This window comes from Nycticebus coucang, chromosome 15, assembly GCF_027406575.1.
Source record: "Nycticebus coucang isolate mNycCou1 chromosome 15, mNycCou1.pri, whole genome shotgun sequence".
Lineage (NCBI taxonomy): Eukaryota > Metazoa > Chordata > Mammalia > Primates > Lorisidae > Nycticebus > Nycticebus coucang.
The window spans coordinates 63,794,760-63,814,643 of NC_069794.1; the positions used below are offsets into that span (position 1 = coordinate 63,794,760).

The following is a 19,884-nucleotide window of genomic DNA, read 5'->3' on the forward strand; positions in this document are numbered from 1 at the left end:
ACCTGCAGGAGTGGTTTAATTTTAAAGGAGAAAATTTAAGATACCATTTGTTTTTAGAAGCTGGAGAATAAATGGCATAGAAATGATTTATCAATTCTTTATTGGAGGGGGGCTAAAAATACTTGAAATTTGAAGTTAAGTTGATAGATCATTTCATTGAAACAGCCATATGTAAAACTTAATTTTTGAAAATAATTTCTCATTTAGCATAAAGTAATTAACACAACTCAGATTTAGCATCAAAATAGGGATTGAAAAGAATAAAGTTCTTTCATAAGGATACTTGATGTTCATTTAATATTTTTGAGCTGGGAAAATGAAAAGATACTTAGGGCGATTCTGAAAATGAACTCCTTTATTATTCTAATACCATACCACAGAGTCTATTGAGATTAAGTTATCCATGCTTTGTGGGAGCTCAGCTTGCAAAGAAATGAATTTGCTGGGTATTGTCACTTGAAAAACCAGCCTGGGTTACTGAAGCATGCAAGTTGACTATTATCAAATACGTAATTATTTTGGGAAATCATCAAGTAGTAATTTGTTTTTAAAGTGACATATAACTTTTGTATTGTAATTATTAATACAAGCAAAGAAGCTAGCAGTGCTTTTATTTATTCTTTTATTGTCATCAAGCAGTTTTCTAGGAATTTTCAGCAAAATATCAATTCAGCTATATATAATTCTAATATGAAATACAGAAATTGCAAGTAAGCTTTTGGTGCCTGCTGTGAAAAATCAATAGCTTTAATACCTTTTTACAGTTTCATTTTATTTCACTGTAACTCTGTTTTAGGTAGGTCTGTACATTTGCTTTGCTCTCAGTGATTCCAGATCAGTTTGTAGATTTTTGCCATAAGTAGAAGGATTTTAGATCTTACAGCCCCTTAAAATATTTTATTACCATTTACTTAAATGAATGATAATGTACATGCTTGTTTTTTGTGTAGATACAGAAGACATTCTGGTTGAAAGACAGCTTAAGGAAAAATAAACAAATAGCAAAAGCATTCAGTCTTTATTTACAGTATATAGAAGATTACTGCTTTCATTTTAGGTGGAAGAGTCTGATCAGAGGAACACCCCGGAGGAAGGGCATCTTTAGTGATAGAATTTACATACCGTTAGCTCACAGCAATTGATTAGCAGCAGGGCTCTGTAGTACAGAACTAGCTGGGTACATTATTTGGGATGCCTTTGATGCTGTGGTTTTCCGAAGCTTGCTGGCTGCATGCTTGTTGCCTTTGTTCGTGAACAGGTAATTACTTGATAAAATGAAGTGCATCGCTGTGAACAATTGACCCTTTGGAACAATCCAGACTGGTCAGCAATCTAAAGCCACACTTTAAAGCCATCATTATTGCTTCAAACTTAAGAGTTTCCAAGGTACAGACAAAGGTGTTGTCTTCCTTTAGTACAAGTCGAGTGCCATTTTCAGACTTTATGAAGTATTTAAATTGAATGATATTTGATGATATTGAAAACTCCTCTGGAAATCCATCCAGCCTGCTTTTGGACACCAGAACAATGCGAGATTTTATTTTTGTTATGAAATCAGGAGCATTACAGAAGATTCTCAGTCCTTGTGAGCGATCATGATTATCTGTTATTTCCAAGAAAGTAGTCTCTCTGGGTGTTAGCTGTTCCTTTTCCCACCTGGATTTCACTTCCTCTGCTAATCCTTTGAGCTGAAAGAATTCGGCTTCTTGTGCAAGAAGTTGATTTTCACGAAACCCTTCGGGCAATAGAAGTTCTCCATTTCGTAGGAAGTTTAGGACATGCCTGAAGAGGAGCCCATCCCTGTCTATGAAATAATGACCGTCAGCATCAAACGGGCAGAGAATCTTTCCATTTACTATACCTTCAAGGAAAGTGTCTGGGTACTTGGTCAGTGTTTGTTTTTGAGTAATATATAAATATCCACCAACGTTGAGGGTCATCAGTGTGGAGTTGGAGTTCTTTCCTTGGTCAGCATCTTCTAGGCTGTTGTGCTTCCCTTCGTACTCCTTTTCTTTTTCTCTTCTGTTAATTTTACGCTCCATTTTTTGATGATGCTGTTTCAGCTTGTTCTTCTCGGCTTTGAGATTTTTAAGAAAGAAACACTACCACACAAACACGCCTGTATTCAGCCCCAGCCTGGTGATGGAGTGGAAATGCTGGCAGCATCGCCTGCGCTGTCAGCTCGGTTTTGCAGTAGGTGGCGTATCAGCTATGTATGCAGGAGCTTTCTGGAGTAAGACGGGAAAAAAATTTGCATTTAACTGTATCAGGGAAGGGATTTGTTGTGAAGGGATTTTTATGTATGTTCTTTTGAAGTAATAAGAGTTACTCAGAATAAACTAAATTTCCTCTTGCTAAACAGTTAGCAGATGTTTAATTCTCCAGTCAAATGTGACTTTTTACCCATTTCTAAATATCTTTGAAGTTATTTCTTAATCAGTCAGGCTTAATATTGAGTAATACTATCATCTTTTGGAAAATAGTAACTAATAATATTAGGGTCATTTTTTAAAAGTAAATCGTAAGTAGGCACCTAAGGTGAAAGAAACCAGGTGTATAGAATTTTCTTTCTCAGAAAAAGTCACACATTTCACAGTGATGCAATCATTTTTGAGACTCAAATAATGAGTATTTAAATATTATTTGTAGCACTACACTTGAATTTAATTGGATTTGCATGTGATTCTGATTTGGAGATCTTTGTTAAGTAAGAAGAAATTTTTTTAACATTCTTTTTAGCCTAAAGATAAAAAATAAAATAGGCTTTACAGTCATTACTTATATTTTTTTGGTTAAGAATGTCTGTGGAAAATTCATGAACTTGTTTTACCCTAAACCAGCTTTAGTGCTGAACAAATACTTGGACTACTGTAGGAAAGACTATAACGTGTGTGTGTATGTACACGTGTTGGAAAGTAGAAGGATAGAGATTGTGTGGTGTGTGTGTGTGTACGTACACATATTGGAAAGTAGAAGGATAGAGATTGTGTGTGTGTATGTGTGTACACGTGTTGGAAAGTAGAAGGATAGAGATTCTGTGTGTATGTGTGTGGTGTGTGTGTGTGTACGTACACATATTGGAAAGTAGAAGGATAGAGATTCTGTGTGTGTGTGTGTACACGTGTTGGAAAGTAGAAGGATAGAGATTCAAAACACCTACCATACAATAGTGTCATGTGTAAGTTTTTGTTTCCTGTTTTACAAAGAGCAAAAGATGTAACCAAAGCCTAATTAATTAGCTTTAAAACAAACAAACAAAAAACCTTGAGAGCTGGAACATTGTGAGTGAGATATCCACCCACCCTCCTTTTGCTTCCCTCCCTTGTAACTTGCCTTCCGTGGCATTTTAGGGTACTGAACTTTCACTTCCAGAATTGAAAGGCCCAGTGGTACAAAATATGAGCATTGTCCCCAGTACTATTATTTAACCTGTCTGCTACATTATTCTGCAGAACTATATTGTTCTTATAGTTAGACTTTAGATTTTATATTAAATTGGTTTATATTTCTCTTGCATTAAAAGAGAAGTTGTATTTTTGTTTTTTGTATTCTGTATTGTATAAAAAAACTTGTGTTTTTAAGTTTTCAAGTGTATTTTTTGTTCAGGAAACAAAAACTTACACATGACACAACTGTGTTGGAACAGATTCTAATAGGCTTCTTTTTATTTTCTCTAAACAATATTAGATTTTCTTCAGATGTAAAAAGTTATATCCTTAATTATACCAGTTTTGAATGCAACATTTTTATATCATTAAAGTTATCAAAAGTCTATTGAAATTGAACTAAAAAACTATAACATATTTTTAGAGCTGAGTTTTTGCTTAGAAACCAGGAAATTAAACTTCCTCATTTCACCAAAGGTAAAAGTGCATTCCAGAGAATTTTTAGGATTTCATCTAGGACTTTTATAGCTTGTTAATGGCAAAGCCAACACCCAGACTTGAGCCTCCCCTCAGTTCAGTAGCATTTAAGAGTTTACTCTTAGAATTCTGACAATCTAATGTCTGTATTCATTTTTTTGTTTGTTAGAATCAAGTCTTTTCTGTGGATATGACTTCTAAAGAAATATTGAATATATAATTGTAAGAGAGGCATACAACTTTGGAAAAGTAGTTGTAGAATTCTTATGTTACCATTACAAATACTCACTGCCCTTGAGTAGAATCATGTAATAGCAAAATCAACAAAGGCATATAACAATTTCATTTATGTAGTCCTCTTTCTGTGAACCTTACGGAATACAATACCCTTAGTATAGAGATGGAGATGACAATAGAATTTCTTGTTTAAATGAAGTGATGTGGTTGAATGCTGCTAGAGGATGGGCTTCCATGTGGGTGGCAAGAGAGGAGGAATGAGGCAGGACTGCTGGAAATGGGGTGCCGATCTCTGCAGTTGTCACTCCAGAGCCACCTGACACTTGCTTACTCACTTCTGGACTCTGCTGTCAGGTTTTCACCTGATGAATGCTCCTTGTTTCTACAGGCTCTGACCCACCCCATCATGTGCCTGTTACCCTTGATCTCCGTTTCTCACTCTAGACTTCACTCTGGTGTTCTTGGCTTCTGAAAGCCCGACATGTATAATTTGTTTGCCACCCAAGGCCTGGCAACAGTAGGGTAACTAAAGCCTTGTCTGAGTGCCTGACTAGAAGCTGATAGGAATCCATAGGACTTTCCTTTGTCCTCTTTGGCCCAGCTTGCAGTCTTAAAGAAGAAAAATGGCACTCAGTGGGCCCACCTTATCCCTGTTACTCCATCATTATCTCCATTAAAGCAAGATGACTGCAGGGGCTGCTAGAGCATTGCTGCCTGCACACATGCCCCTTAGGAGAAAGCCAGCTGTCTTCTTTTCAGTGTATTCTAAATCTGTAGTTACTTGCTACGGAGTGGGGGCTATCGTACCACACAGCCTTGAAACTGTAAAAATGGTGTTTTAGTACCTATACTAAGGGAAATATTAGTGGTTTATGGGAAGATAAACTTCTCTGCCTCACTAAAGATACAAAATGGAATTATTCTGTTCAATGGTTTTAGCAGAAGGGCTTAAATCATACATTAAAGATTAGTTCATCTAGGTCCACTTGACTGCTTAGATTTGAGGATTTTATCTGACCTTACAAACAGAAAAATAAAAGATTTTGAAAGATCAGACCCTGTTTTCTATTTAGTAATTTGGTTCCTTATTAGAGTTAGATCACTCTATCGTAGACATCTGTAATCACACATGTAAAAGAGCCTTTTAATCAACTTTGAGGATTTAAACCAGTCCTTGGTATGAATTAAATCCAGTGCCTAACCCAGGTCTGTGAAAACTTTCACTATGAGGTAATGCTAATCTCCTATCATCTGCCTTAGGGAGAATTCAGGCCAATGGGAATCTTTTCTACCAGACTCCTGATGGGAAATAAGGTCCTTGTCATTACTATAATATCATCATAATACATGCTTGCTCCATTTACATGCCACAGATATTTCCATGTTATAGAAGGAGATAGAACCTTACTAAGAGGGTATCTCTTCCAGTTGAAAGATACAAGATTTGATAATTCCCTTAGACTCAGCAGGTCACACTTCTGTAAAATTCACACACTCCTTTTCAAGGAAAAGTGATGTTCACGGCTTCTGTCTCCACATTCTTACCAAGTCTTTTTTGTTGTTACCACCTTCATGGTTTTCTATGCCTATCTTTTAAAAGGATTAGTTCCCATTACCTTATAAAGAAAATAAAAGCAACTATGGCTACAGAAGAAGCTATCCATTTTTTCTCTCCAACCTGACACTATCTCTGCCCTAGACTTGCCCGTATTTTTTTCAAGTTTATTGATCTGTGCTTTGACCTTCCTATGCCCTTCACAAGCTGAGTTTCTCTTTTAAACATGGCTTGCTTCTTCCTAGCCTACTGTTAATAATGCTGAATGTGAGAAACAATTCTTTTTGGTATTCAGCTATGAATATTTTACCTTAGCCTCTCTTGGTGTTAAAAATAAACGACACCATGTAATGTATCGACATGTCTTAAGAATCAAAAATTTTTCCATGTTAATCCAATTCTTTTAGGATGTCCAAACTAGTTTCATTTTGAAATATTAAATATATCTTTAAATGTTGTCTGGAACTGGTAATATCCTTGTAAGAGTACTGTGTCAGCTACCTTATGTAACTGACCACAGCATCTCCCAAACTATGTGGAGTGCCTGAACTTTCCTAGGATTCATAGCTGGAAGGTCATGCAAACATGTGTTTCCAGTCCAGTAAATATACCTATAAATATTTTGCAGTGTTCTTTAAAGAAGCCCAGGAAACTTGGCTATATTGGCAAACCTTTTAGCCTCATTTGCAGAGTGTAGAAAAGAATAAAGCACTATGTGTCAAAAGGAGCATAAGTAAGAATGACGGGTTACCTGATAAGTTAAGGTAAAATTCCATTCCACAGTTCTTTGCTTTTCAAAGGTAATATTGACAACAATTTACAAATCATATTAATTCATGTCTTAAATGTACTTTGGGAGATAAATATTCCAGAGAAACCTATGTTCGTTAATCATGTCATACACAGATTAAGACACACATATAGAAAACATAAAGTTTACATATAGCTTTTGATTTCTCTAAGTCATGATGCAATTTTAAAATCTGGTTGTTAGTTATGGTGATATTAAATTCAGTTGTTGCTTTTATGCAGTTTAAACTGCTATAAAAGCATAAGGCACCGAAAAGGTGATTTTATTAATCCTTAACAAGCAAACAGTGTGATTTCGGCTAAAAGTCTAAAACTTAATTAACTCAGCCATGATCTAGCAAAGGCCATGACCATGTGTTAAAAGAATAAAACAAGCAGAAATCAAACCTTAAGTTTTTTGAAACAGTTTGTTTTTTGAAGTGGGGTCTGTGTGTAATTATGTACTGGAAAATTTTATTATAACCAGATAAGCAAAGCCATGAAATGGACATTGAAATTATAATATTATGCGAAACTCCTTTTTATAGTGCTGTTTGGTAAAATGCAGTTTTACTATCTCTTCAGGAAGATGTTTTAAGCTAATAACTATAATTTACGATCTCAAATGAGAGACATGATTTTGAAAACTCTTGTAAATGTACTATTTTGTTATTGTTGTTGTTGTTGTTTGCAGTTTTTGGCCAGAGCTGGGTTTGAACCCACCACCACCAGTATATGGGGCTGGCACCCTACTCCTTTGAGCCACAGGCACTGCCCTAAATGTACTATTGTTTGATGTAAATAACCAAAGTCTCTGCTCCCAAATGCTGGTCCCTACCACTGTTTCTTTCTGTTTTCCTTTTCACTTTACATCCTCTTATGTCTTCAGTGATGAGATGGTGTGGAAGGGAGAGAAAAGGGCCTGTGCAGGAGGATGGGATGAGCCATGAGAACAAATGTCTTTTCTGACAGAGCATACCAGTTGTCAATTAGGGCTGGCGGAACTCTATCATATTGCACATTTTTTCATATTAACATTTCTGAAATTGGAGTACATCTTAAAATCATTGGCTTGTCCAAGTTTAATGGTAGTATTTTGTCTTTCTTTTTTTTTTTTTTTTTTGTAGAGACAGAGTCTCACTTTTACTGCCCTCGGTAGAGTGCCGTGGCGTCACATGACTCACAGCAACCTCCAGCTCTTGGGCTTATGTGATTCTCTTGCCTCAGCCTCCTGAGCAGCTGGGACTACAGGCGCCCGCCACAACGCCTGGCTATTTTTTTGTTGTTGCAGTTTGGCCGGGGCTGGGTTTGAACCCACCACCCTCGGCATATGGGGCCGGCGCCCTACTCACTGAGCCACAGGCGCCTCCCCTGTCTTTCTTAATGATACACGAAATAATGGTGAATATGATAATCAATGGCTTCTTTGAAACAATTAAATATTTAAGCAGCCCTGTGGGCTGTTCCTTCCATATCACAAGAAAGTAAAATTAATAGGGAGAGGAAAAAGGAGGAGGAAAGAGTTTGGGGAGGGAAGAGATATGACAAAAAGGGAAAGAAATGCAGCTGTTTCATATTAAAATTATCTAGGGCGATCCTTAGACAATTCTGATGATCAACCAGAGTTGAAGAACCACCATACTAAGCAAACTGACAAGTTCAGGAAAGGGGACTTATCTCAAGGGAGTTCTTAATGGTGGGGGCATAGTTTCTACCCTGCAGTTGTGAGGATCACTTTAAAGATACCAAAGTATCTTGAAAACCATAAACAACTAAACTAGTGTTTGGTATTCCTATTACTAATTAAATGTGGTAAAGAGAACAAGAGCTAGCGAGGATGAAGTTCATGGAACTTGAATTACATGAACTGATTTAAAAACATATGCCATTGAATGTTATTATTAAATGAATATTGTGTCCCTCAACTATATTGTAGTCTTCCTAAGCATAGTGGTCTGTATTTTTCTTCCTTATACTCCTCATTACATCTGCTATTGTGTTTGGCTCTGTGCTAACTAGAGTATAGCACTACTGTATGAGTCTCTACTTTAGGAAACTTAATCTTTCAAAAAGAATTGATTTCCTGTTCATTTAATCACTTTTGCTCTTGTTTTTAAATTTTCTCTAATTTCAAGTGCAGCAACCAAAGCTGGATAACACTCTTTTTTTTTGTAGAGACAGAGTCTCACTGTACTGCCCTCGGGTAGAGTGCTGTGGCGTCACACGGCTCACAGCAACCTCTAACTCTTGGGCTTATGCGATTCTCTTGCCTCAGCCTCCCGAGCAGCTGGGACTACAGGCGCCCGCCACAATGCCCGGCTAGATAACACTCTTTAATGAAAATATAACTAAAAAAATTATCATAGTACTATGATTTTCCTGCCCCTTTTCTTTCATTATTACAGCACAGCATTACTGTTTTTTATAAAGCTGAGTTTTATTTCTGGGTTTTATTCATCCTCTTATTCTTGAAGCCAACTTTGAAAATAGGGATTATGTCTGTTTATATAGCATCTTTATTTAGGAGGTTTGAAAATTAAAAAATTTTTTTAATCAATATATCAAGAGGTAAGCAGATTTTATGTTGATTTAATTATATGTTATGTAAACAAGCAGAAAGAAGACTATAGTCTGAAGTATAGATAGGATGATAACTTGTGAGCTTTAGTTTATAAACATTAGAGCATACAGTTTTTCCTTTTTCACTGCTTCTTTGATCAAAAGTCAATTAAAGCTTTTATAGAGTGATAGAAGAAATCTTTGCACTTTTAAGGTTTCCATTTTATGCCTTCATGAACCATTTTCCATTCCACTAACCCAGTCCTGTCATTCTCAAATACTCTTTGCTCAGTGTTAAAACGTCTGTTGAACAGGAATATAACTACAAACCTACCTCTTTCTCTGAGTCCATGGGGAAAAGTTGGAGAGCATTGTTATAGATGAGGAAGAGATGGTTTCTAGATTCTGAGTCTAGTCCTCAAATTATGGTTTCAGTATTTGATTGAAAGTTGGGAATTCCCAGTACATTGGACATATTTATAATTTGAATATTATTATGAGAAAACATGTTATATAAAAAACCTTTAGGGAAAATTTATTTGACTGTTTATTCATTGCTTTTAAGGTAAATAAATAATCAAATGCTAACTCAAGGCAAGTTTATTGGAATCTGAGGATAATCTTTATTCCTAAAACTTCTAAAGATTAAGTGGAGATAGGAGTATTAAAAATGGTTTACCTTTTATATGTACTTGCTCTGTGAAGATTTCTTCTGTTCTTTTTCAGAGAGTGTAGATACAGATGTAGTGTAATTAAGAGTCAGCAGAGTCACTTCAAAAGTCTTGAATCAGTCCAAAATCTTACTAGTCCACTGGTCTGTATTTTTAACTGGAGTTGGAATACTCTTAAAGGCCTTCACATTCAACTAGATCCAGAATGGTCTTGAGGGAATGAATGCCTATTACTTCCTGATGCCTAAACCTTCCTAACATACTTGATCGCATTACTTACATGCCAATGCTAATAAGCACCCTTCCTGCTTACTTGAACTTGTTCAAACTAGGAATGCTCTTAACTTGTAAAAGGGGTTGGTTGGTCATTTTCTTTTCAGTTCCTCAATATAGAGTATGTCTCAAGTTCAGATATATAATATATATCTATATATAATATATATTATATAATATAGTAAGAAGGTCCAGCACAAGTTTGAATATTTTCAAGTCTTGGGCAACTTCTTAACATTTTATGGTTGTTATTCCAAGAAACAGTTTCTAATTTCTGCTTGAAGAAAATTTAATTATATCTAGATCTTTTAAAAATTACTAGAACAAACAAAATAAACATTATGAAATAATAAAATATCCCCAGTTGGTGAGGAAGGCTGGTGTTTTTATTGAGTGAAAGAGACCGAGAAGAGATCTGGGAGAGTCCAGTAATTTTATCACGCAGTTGCCAATGCCCAGAGATGTGAGCTGACTTTTCCAAAGTAATTCTGCTATTTAGTGACAGAATCATAACTAGGGGCCTTCTGTTCTTTTAATAGGATGTGGTTTGTGTATTTACCCTTTGAAATTTTTTCTCCAGTTTTTTCTGAAACTTGGTAGCAGGGTATACATAAATATCTTCATCAAAGGTGTATGTTTATACTCAGTAAGGTTCTTTTGGGTATAAGTAACAGAAACCAATTAACAAATCAATCTAGCCAAAGAGGCAGAGGGAGAATTTAGTAAGGATCCCAGAATATTTCTCAGAATCCCAAAAGTTAAACAAATGGCCAAGCCAAAGGTAAGAACTGGACCATTCCAAGGCCATCAGTAAGATGAGTTTTTGTGTCTTCTCTTTAGAGTGCTGGCATGATCATGTCCTTCAAGTAATGGTGGTGTGAGTCCCTTAGCTAAAAATTCCAAATGAGTGCACACCAAAAGCCATTGCTAAGGCATTTCCACCACCTTCAGTGCCCTTCCTTCTCACCTCACCTCCCAGTCTAAGTCTTACCCATTTTTCAAGGTCCAGCACAAATATTGCTTTCTCTATCAAAACTCTTTTGATCCTCAGCTAGACATAATCTTTCTGTATGTGTATGTGCGTGTGAGATCCCAGTACTCTTGTTATGTTCCTGTTTTTGTTTGGTATGTCCATGTTTTATAACCCTTAACACATTCTGTTACACAGTATGTAATCATGAGGAATTGAGAGCCTTTGTTAATATGGAGTGAATTAAATGGGTATATCAAAAGTACTTCTTTTGCATTAAAATGATTTATATACCTATCTTACCCTACTAGACCAGCAGCTCTCAAAATGTGGTCTGGGAACTACCAGGTAGAGGGAATCTGTGAGATCAGAACTGTTTTTATATGATAATAATACTAAGCCTTTTGTGTTTTCTTCACTCACATTCTCTAAAAATTTCTTTCAGTTTCTAATGTGGTAGATTTCAGTAGTTAAAACTCATATAAACAAAAGTTCTTTGGGGGTTATTTGTACTTTCCTTTCAAAAACAAATTGAGATTTTTTTTCTAGTTTATTTTTTGTAATTAACAAGTAAAATTTGCATATATTTATGATGTTCAGCTTGATTTTTTTTTTTTTTAAACAACATGATGTTTTGGTATGTGTCTACATTGTGGAATGGCTAAATCAAGCTAGTTATGTCTATACATTTTAAGGATACACCTATATACCACAGAATGTTTGTTTGCCTTTTTTTTTTTTTTTTTAGAGACAGAGTCTCACTTTATCACCCTTGGTAGAGTGCTGTCGCATCACAGCTCACAGCAACCTCCAACTCCTGGGCTTAGGTGATTCTCTTGCCTCAGCCTCCCGAGTAGCTGAGACTACAGGCACCCCCCACAATGCCTGGCTATTTTTTTGTTGCAGTTTGGCCAGGGGCTGAGTTCGAACCTGCCACCTTCGGTATAGGGAGCCAGCACCCTACCCACTGAGCCACAGGTACCGCCCAACCACAGAATGTTTGAAAATGGCTGTGCTCAACCTCAGCCTCCTTACAGGCAGAAGCCATGTGGCACCTACCTTGTTATTCCTACTGTACTCCTGTATTATCTTTTACATAAACGGCACTACTCAGTAAATATTCGATAAATATATGAGAAGAAAAGGATGATTTTAAAAGTGTGTGTTGTCTTTCAAACTGGGGCAGTAAAGTTGTTTTAAGTAAGGATTACTGTATTAATAAATAGGATCTATAATTAATAGATTTGGTAGGCAAGTAAGTACCTTCAAATGCATTTAGAGTAAAATTTAATACCTTTCTCTGGAAATTTTAAGTAGTGTTTTGAAAAAGAAAAGCATGATTTAGTGGAAAGAATATGAGAACGTGTTCCTGTGAAGCTCTGAAAAGTAGGTAAGGCCTTTAAAAAAGGGCAAGCAAATCATGCCCAGGAAGCTGTATCATAAGAACACTGGTCTTTTAAGAATTTATTTAAGAGAAAGAGAGAAGGGAAGTGAATAGAGACATGAGGTTACTTCAGAGTAGCCACTGGTGATAAAATTCCTTGCTAATAAAGACCTTTCCTTTCACTTTAAGTAACATTTGAAAGCTGTTTGGGGTTGGAAAAAGAAGATATGATAAGCAGAAAACTTTGGTTTGAGGAAGTGAGTTATATTGCTTTGTGTGAGTGACCTTGATTGACCTTGCTTGAAGAGTGGAGAGGAGAATGGTGGCTAAGTTGAAATGGGCAAGGGCTTTGACCTGCTTTCTGCTCTTTCAGGTCTTGTGGAGAAAGTAGATAGCACAAGCCTTTAGCTAAAAGTTAAATTCAGCCTGTTCACTGGAGTAGCTACTGCTAAAATAAGGGGGAGCATTCCCTTATTAAAGATGGCTTTTAGTTTTCAAGACTAATAAAAATACATATATGTGTGTGTGTGTGTGTTGTTTTCAGAGATAGCACTCTAGATTTATTCTTTGAAAGGATTAATTTGTTAGAAGATAAAGGGGTTTGAAAAATAAAAAGGGTTAATTTGTGTTCCAATATTAGACTTTCCTTGTGCATTTATTTAGCATACTTTATACATCAAAATTTCCCAACTCTTTACATTGTTGTGGTGACTAAGGAATTTTTCTTCACTGAACTTTCAGCTTCCGTAAAAGGCAAACTTATATTTATGCTTTAAGAACTTTTACAGGTTTTCATCTTACTAAGTAAATTCACTAATGAGAGGAAATTATTTTTAGATTTTTGAACTTAAAATTTAATATAAAGTAATTATGGCTTTTTAATTATTTCCTTCTTGGCATATTTTGGTGTAAAGTAGGTATGCATCCCTTCATTGTCCTTTCTAGCCCTCCGATAGCCATATCTACTTTAGATTTGTTGCCTAAGTTTCATTATCGAGGGACCCTGGATGTATTGAATACACCCAGCGTGTTTGTAATTAATACAGTACAGTGTATTAATTCCTAGATTCTGGAGACAAAATCAAGAAAGGGCACCATAAGAAAGATTTTCTAGTATAAATCATGTAGGCATGGTTCTATACATACTACATTTTGATCAGTTTATCCTCTCCCCTAGTGAACTCTGTGCTTCTTGAAGACAATACGATGTCTTAATCATCTTTGACTCTACAATGCCAAGATGGTGCACTTTGCATAGTAGACGTTTAGTTAATAGTAGTGGAATGAATGAAGTAATTCTCCCTGAAGAGATGAATCATAAATGCATTGCTAATGAGCCAGAGAATTTCCTGAGTCTCTTCTAAAACCCACCTGAATTCTTGTGTAAGGGTTACTGGACCATAACTGTTCCTAGCCATGATCAGACATTTCTAGATGTAGTAAAGCTGATGCCATGATGAGTATTTGTGTATGAATTGCATAATAAGATCTATCAAGTGACCACACCACAGTGCTTGGTGCCTAGTTAGGCACGCAATAAATGTTAGCTTTTGTTTCATTTTTTTCCCCCTAGGTTTTATATCAGGGTCACTATAAGAATTACTCATGGTAAAGGAAATTACCTTTCTGTTTAGACAGGTATTCATAGTAGTTAAAGATTCTATTTGACACACACAGATTTATAATTCTGATGGAAAATAGCAGTCAGAGCAGCTGATGGGTTGAGTTGGTACACAGTAGTGGAAAATAGCAGTCAGAGCAGCTGATGGGTTGAGTTGGTACACAGTATAATCCAGACAGTGGACCCACCCAGTTTTTCAGTATTTTCTGGGCTGGCAGTTCTAGCCACAGTGTATTCTAATTTATAATTTATGCTAGACACACACACATCTTTGATATAGTGGTTTAGATTAGCTGTGTTTTTAGAAGTTACTTCTCTTCCAAAAATGATAGCCTCTGTATGCTTCAAAAATTTAAAAATTTAGGCGGCCCTACTCCTGGCTCAAGGAGTAGGGCGCCGGTCCCATGTGCCGGAGGTGGCGGGTTCAAACCCAGCCCTGGCCAACCCCCCCCCCCCCCAAAAAAAGAAAAAATTTAAAAATTTGATTTTATGCCCTTTTAAGCCACTTTATTTTGAGCTAAATGTATAAAAGCTGTTAGTGACAAGGAGCTACAGCAGCCCATTAAACAAACCTAACAGGAGCCCAGTTTGTTACTAGCTAAGAATAAGGCTTCTCTGTGTTCTGACAAGTGATATTGCTATAAGCCTAATGTTATTCCTTATGTTTCCTTGATTTTTATGATTAGTTATATTTCATTGTCATATTACTGTCGTTGGTCTGTAAAAATACAATCTTGAAAATCATAAATGTTATCTCTAAATACATTTTTTTTCCCCATTCAAGATAAGCTGTCATTGGAAGGAATAGTGGTACAAAGAGCTGAGTGCCGGCCAGCTGCCAGTGAAAACTACATGAGATTAAAGAGGTTGGTGTTTTATATTTTTACGATACCTGATATTTCCCTTTGGAGATTGAGAAACATAGATTAATGTAGATTACCTATTGACTGCATGGAAACCACGGTTAATTAATATACATTAATATGGATTACCTATTGACTGCATGGAAACAATCAAAATGAAAATTGTTTGAAGTGTCTGGTTTTGAAACCAAGTAAGAGTTTCTTTGACAATAGGGAACTTTTAGAACCTAGGCTGTTTATTTGAGGTATTTTAAGTGACTATGTTAATTTGTCTTAGAATCAAAGTTTTGAAACTGTGTTTTCTAGTTGTCTTTATAAATTTTTATAGTCTAAAGACATAAAAAGATCTTTTTGCCACTTTATTTTCAAAGGCTATATTTTCCCGTGATGATTATATATCTAAAATACTGTACTGTGCAAAGCAAATATAGTTGCCAAAATATCATCTTATTCCCTAAAAAGCTCCTAGCTTTTTATAAACGTATGCACTTTGTTTTAGGACCTATGCCCTGCCCCTTTATTATTTAAATATGATGGTTGTAAATTCTTGACACCTCAAATTTTATGACATCTAAAGAGTCAGGAGCTTTTTAAGCTCTGAAGAAATATATTTTGCCTGTTTCATAGTTTCTTTTTAAATCATTTTAGCCTTTTGTGACTTAGAATTTTTTCTTTTGTTCATTCATTCAGTGTTTACTGTCTGCCAGGTGCTTTCTTAGGAGCTAGAAAAATCTCTCCCCTCACAGAGCTTCCATTTTACAGACCATAGTACACTGGACTTGTAGTTGAGAACAATCTGCTGAAGTGGTTGTAGCAGCTTCTCACATAGCACTGTTCTCATCTAGAAGACAGGTCAGTTGAGCTGGATTATCTCTAAACTTTACATCATCTTTAAAGTTTTTCCCCTTTTCTAAATTAGATTAGATTCTGTCTCCTGAGAATGACACAAAGAGACTGGTTTTCTTGTCCAATAATTCCTCTCATTTAAATGGCTCCCCAGGGCAAATAATAGGATGACAAATCAAAATGAAAATTTTTTATAACAGCTTTGGAAAACAGGCAGATGTTACTTTGTTTTTAGCCTGTAAAGTTTATTATATAATACAAGTCTTCTTGAAGATTTATCTTCTTCAAATAACTACTAAAATTGAAAAAGGCAAAAATCTGGTTACCAAGCTGCTTGAGAAGATCTTTTTTCTGTGCCTCTAATTTTCTTTCACGGGTTTCTAAAGATTTTTATTGATGAGATCTGGCAAGTCATTTGCTGTGTTTGTAAAATGCCTATTTTTCTTTTTTTTAAACTAAAAAAGAAGTACAATTTGGGCTAGGCATGGTGGTTCTCACTGGGAAGCCAAGGTAGAAGGATTGCTTAAAGCTGGAGTTCAAGACCACCCTAAGCAAGAGTAAGACCCTGTCTCTACTTAAAAAAATAAATAAATAGAAAAATCTAGTCAGGTGTGATGGTACATGCCTGTAGTGCCAGCTACTCAGGAGGCTGAGGCAAGGGGATCTCTTGAGCCTAGGGGTTTGGGGTTGCTGTGAGCTATGACATTACAGCTCTCTACCCAGAGTGTCAGAGTGAGACTCCGTCTCAAAAAAAAAAAAAAGAAAAGAAAAATTGTTTAGCCTTTCAAGTATGTTAGAAGAAAAGCCCAGCTGTTGTATACTATCATATACTGCATAGTGAAAGTTTAGTAATCCCATAAGTTTATAATACTGTATTTTTACTGTACCTTCCCTATGTTTAGATATTTGTGTTACAGTTGCCTCCAATATTCAGTGAAGTAACATCCTGTGTAGGTTTGTAGCCTAGAAGTGATAGGGTATACCATATAGTCGAGGTGCGTAGTGTAGTAGGCTGAACCATCTAGGTTTGTGTAAATAGAATCTATGATGCTCACATAACAACATAATTGCCCAAGGATGCATTTCTCAAAACGTGTCCCCATTGTTATGTATGACTTACAGAAGGAGACAGGTGATTCAGGAGGGTCAGATGAGTTTACAAAGTAGATGATAGATGACATAAGTCTTGAAGACAGATTCTTTGACCGAGTAAAAAAAAAAAGACAGGACTTAAGAACATTCAAAGTAGACATGCAGACACAAAGACACGGGAGAGACTTGAGGAACCTGTGTAGTTGTAAAGGCCAGGAATTAAAGATTTGTTTGAGATGATGGCAGAAGCTCCAGCCCAAACCTCTTTCTTGAACTCCAGACTTATAAATACAAAAGCCTGCCTGAATATCCAATAAACATTTCAAATATGTAAAAAACTGAACTCCAAATCTTTCCCCTAAAATCCCCACCCACAGTCTTTCTTATCCCAGTTAATGCCAATTCTGTCCTCCCATTTTCTCAATTCAAAAACCTTGGTTACGTCTTGACTCCTCACATCCCACATTCAGTGTGTCAGAAAAATCTTGTTGCCTATACCTTCAAAATATTACGCATCAAGTCTGACCATTTCTTACTTCCCACGTGAGCTGCCATTATTTCTCAGCTGGATTACTCCAGTAGCCTCCTACTAGAGTTCCTGCTTCCACCCTTGCGCCGCTGTTGTCTCTTCCCAGCACAGTAGCCAGAGGAGTTCTTTTAAAATCTAAGTCAGCACAGCCATAAATTAGAATGAAATCATCTCTTTCTCAGCAATATAGCTAGAACTGGAGGCTTTTATTGTAAATGAAATAACTCAGAAATAGAAAGTCAAATATTGCATGTTCTTACTTATAAAAACATTATAAGTATCTTATGTATCTTATATTACAATATATGTATCAATATATGTATCTTATATTACATGCTACATAATGTGTACATGTGGACATGGGGAGTGGAATAATAGACGTTGGAGACTCTAGAGCAGTGGTTCTCAACCTTCCTAATGCCACGATGTATTTTCATTGTTACAAAGGGGTTGCGACCCACAGTTGAGAACTGCTGTTCTAGAGGGTGGGAGGGCGCAAAATTACTTAACGGACATAATGAACACCTTTTGGATAATGGTAACACTAAAAGACCAGAATTCACACATCTGCATACTATATAGATGTTAACAAAACTGCACTTGTACCCCCTAAGTCTATAAAAATAAAATTAAAAAAAAATTGGAATACAACCTAAGTCAGAACATGCCATTTTCCTCTGTTTCGTGTCGCTTACTGTTATTCTATATTACTCAATAAAAATCCAAGTCCTTATATGGTTTTCAGGGGCCAGCATGGTCACCCCACCACACCCTACACCTTCTCTCCACCCTCCTTTCCTCCCCCCCACCCCCTCACTGTGTTTCAACCACACCAGTCTCCTAACAGTCCACGTGCACTCCAGGCGTACTTCTGCACTGGGCCTTTGCACCACACATTCTTTTCTGCCTGGAACAGCCCTTCTCTAGATAACTGAAACTTTGTTTGCAGGTTTTAAAACTGTAACAACATAGCTTTCCATATGGAGAAGAAAAAAGTGTTTTGGCACTTCTATCACTTTCTCTTAATCTGACATTAATTTGGCTTGATCGGAACATTTTATTAGGAGAAAATTTATATTGAATTGGCAAATATAAATATATTTAATATCAGATCACTTCTGATGTGCTAATTAAAATTGGTTTAATTTGAACTATTTTATTAAGTGTAACTTTTATTTCCGCCTTTTGGGTTTTTCCTTAATGTTTGAATGGTAAGTTATACGACCACCCTATTTATTATTTATGTTGTACTCTGTTAAGTCTAAAAGATCATAAATATAAGATAATCATCCTAACATATTTTTTCTTGTCAGAGAGTCATAGCAATAGAAAAATCATATGACTTTTTAACTTGTATGTTTTTGTCACCAACTCACCTAAAAATATTTCTTTCAAAGGTTTTTGTTGTTCGTTATGTCAGTATTTGTGGGCTTTGGTCGAAAAGTACAAAAACTCTTCCTTAGGGGAATGTATGAAGAGGTAGAAAAGGGAAAAACCTGAGCTCTTTTCCTATGCTAAGATACCAAAGAGTAGGAACCAAGTTGTGATTCGCATTCTTGCCTGGGGAAAGGTTACTGTGCCATATCTATTATCTATACAGTAATCTGAAAGGTTACTGTATCTGCCTAGATTCCTAATGTCACGTATATGATACAAGGTATTGTAGAATATCTTGCTATAATGGAAGAAGAGAAAGGACACCCTTAGTAGATCTTTACTTAATTTGTGGGTGATATGATTCATGTGAGTAAACCAGATTCATGCCTAGGAAGTTTCTGCAAATAAAATTTTTGCTTTTTTTTTTTTTTTTAATTAAATCATAACTGTATACATTGAAAAAAAAAATAAATAAATATTTTTAAAAAGAAAAAAAATTTTTTTGCTTTGTAATAAAAACATTGGAACATTTTCTTCTCACCACGTTTAAATTAGTATTTGAATATACAGGTTGAGTACCCCTAATAGAAAATCCAAAACATTTTTTTTTTTATTTTTTATGTTTTTATTTTTTAGAGACAGAGTCTCACTCTGCCACCCTTGGTAGAGTGCTGTGGTATCACAGCTCACAGCAACCTCCAGCTCTTGGGCTTAGGCAATTCTCTGGCCTCAGCCTCCCGAGTAGCAGGGACCACAGGCGCCTACCACAATGCCCTGCTATTTTTTGTTGTTGTTGTTTTCATTGTTGCAGTTTGGCTGGGGCTGGGTTCAAACCCACCACCCTGGGTATATGGGGCCAGGCCTTACTCACTGATCCACAGGCGCTGCCCCAAAACCTTTTTTGGAGACAGACTCTCACTCTGTTGCCCTAGCTAGAGTGCAGTGGGGTCATCTTACTCAAAGCAACCTCAGACTCCTGCGTTTATACCGTCCTTCCAGCTTCGTCTTCTGAGTAGTTTGCACTACAGGTGCCTACTACTACATTGGCTGATTTTTTCTGTTTTTAGTAGAGATGGGGTCTTGCTCTTGCTTGGGCTGATTTTGAACTCCTAGCCTCAAGCAGTCCTCCATCTTGACCTCCCAATGTGTTAGGATTACAGGCATGAACAATGGAGCCCAGCCAAAAATCCAAAAGTTTTTGAGCACTGATGCAGATTATAGCAAAATCTGAAATACTTCTGGTCCCAAGCATTTT

At 36.3% G+C, this 19,884-nt stretch overlaps 2 protein-coding genes across 2 annotated transcripts in view; one reads left to right on the forward strand and one right to left on the reverse strand.

Annotated features, from left to right (window-relative positions):
* Window positions 1–19,884, forward strand: part of GTF2F2 (general transcription factor IIF subunit 2) — a 180,132-nt gene that overhangs the window by 82,544 nt on the left and 77,704 nt on the right. Inside the window, exon 5 of the mRNA XM_053563589.1 lies at window positions 14,707–14,788. Coding sequence (XP_053419564.1) covers window positions 14,707–14,788 — 82 coding nt within the window. The remainder of the gene's footprint in view (window positions 1–14,706; window positions 14,789–19,884) is intronic.
* On the reverse strand, window positions 338–9,760 carry KCTD4 (potassium channel tetramerization domain containing 4). The gene is made up of 2 exons (XM_053563588.1): window positions 9,683–9,760; window positions 338–2,228 (listed from the first exon to the last, which is right to left on the reverse strand). The coding sequence occupies exon 2, from the start codon at window positions 2,040–2,042 to the stop codon at window positions 1,263–1,265; it is 780 nt and encodes a 259-aa protein (XP_053419563.1). The 5' UTR covers window positions 2,043–2,228; window positions 9,683–9,760; the 3' UTR covers window positions 338–1,262.

What these genes read in the sequence shown, in the direction of transcription:
- KCTD4 (XM_053563588.1), bottom strand. Translation starts at nt 2,042, where the DNA reads ATGGAGCGTAAAATTAACAGAAGAGAAAAAGAAAAGGAGTACGAAGGG.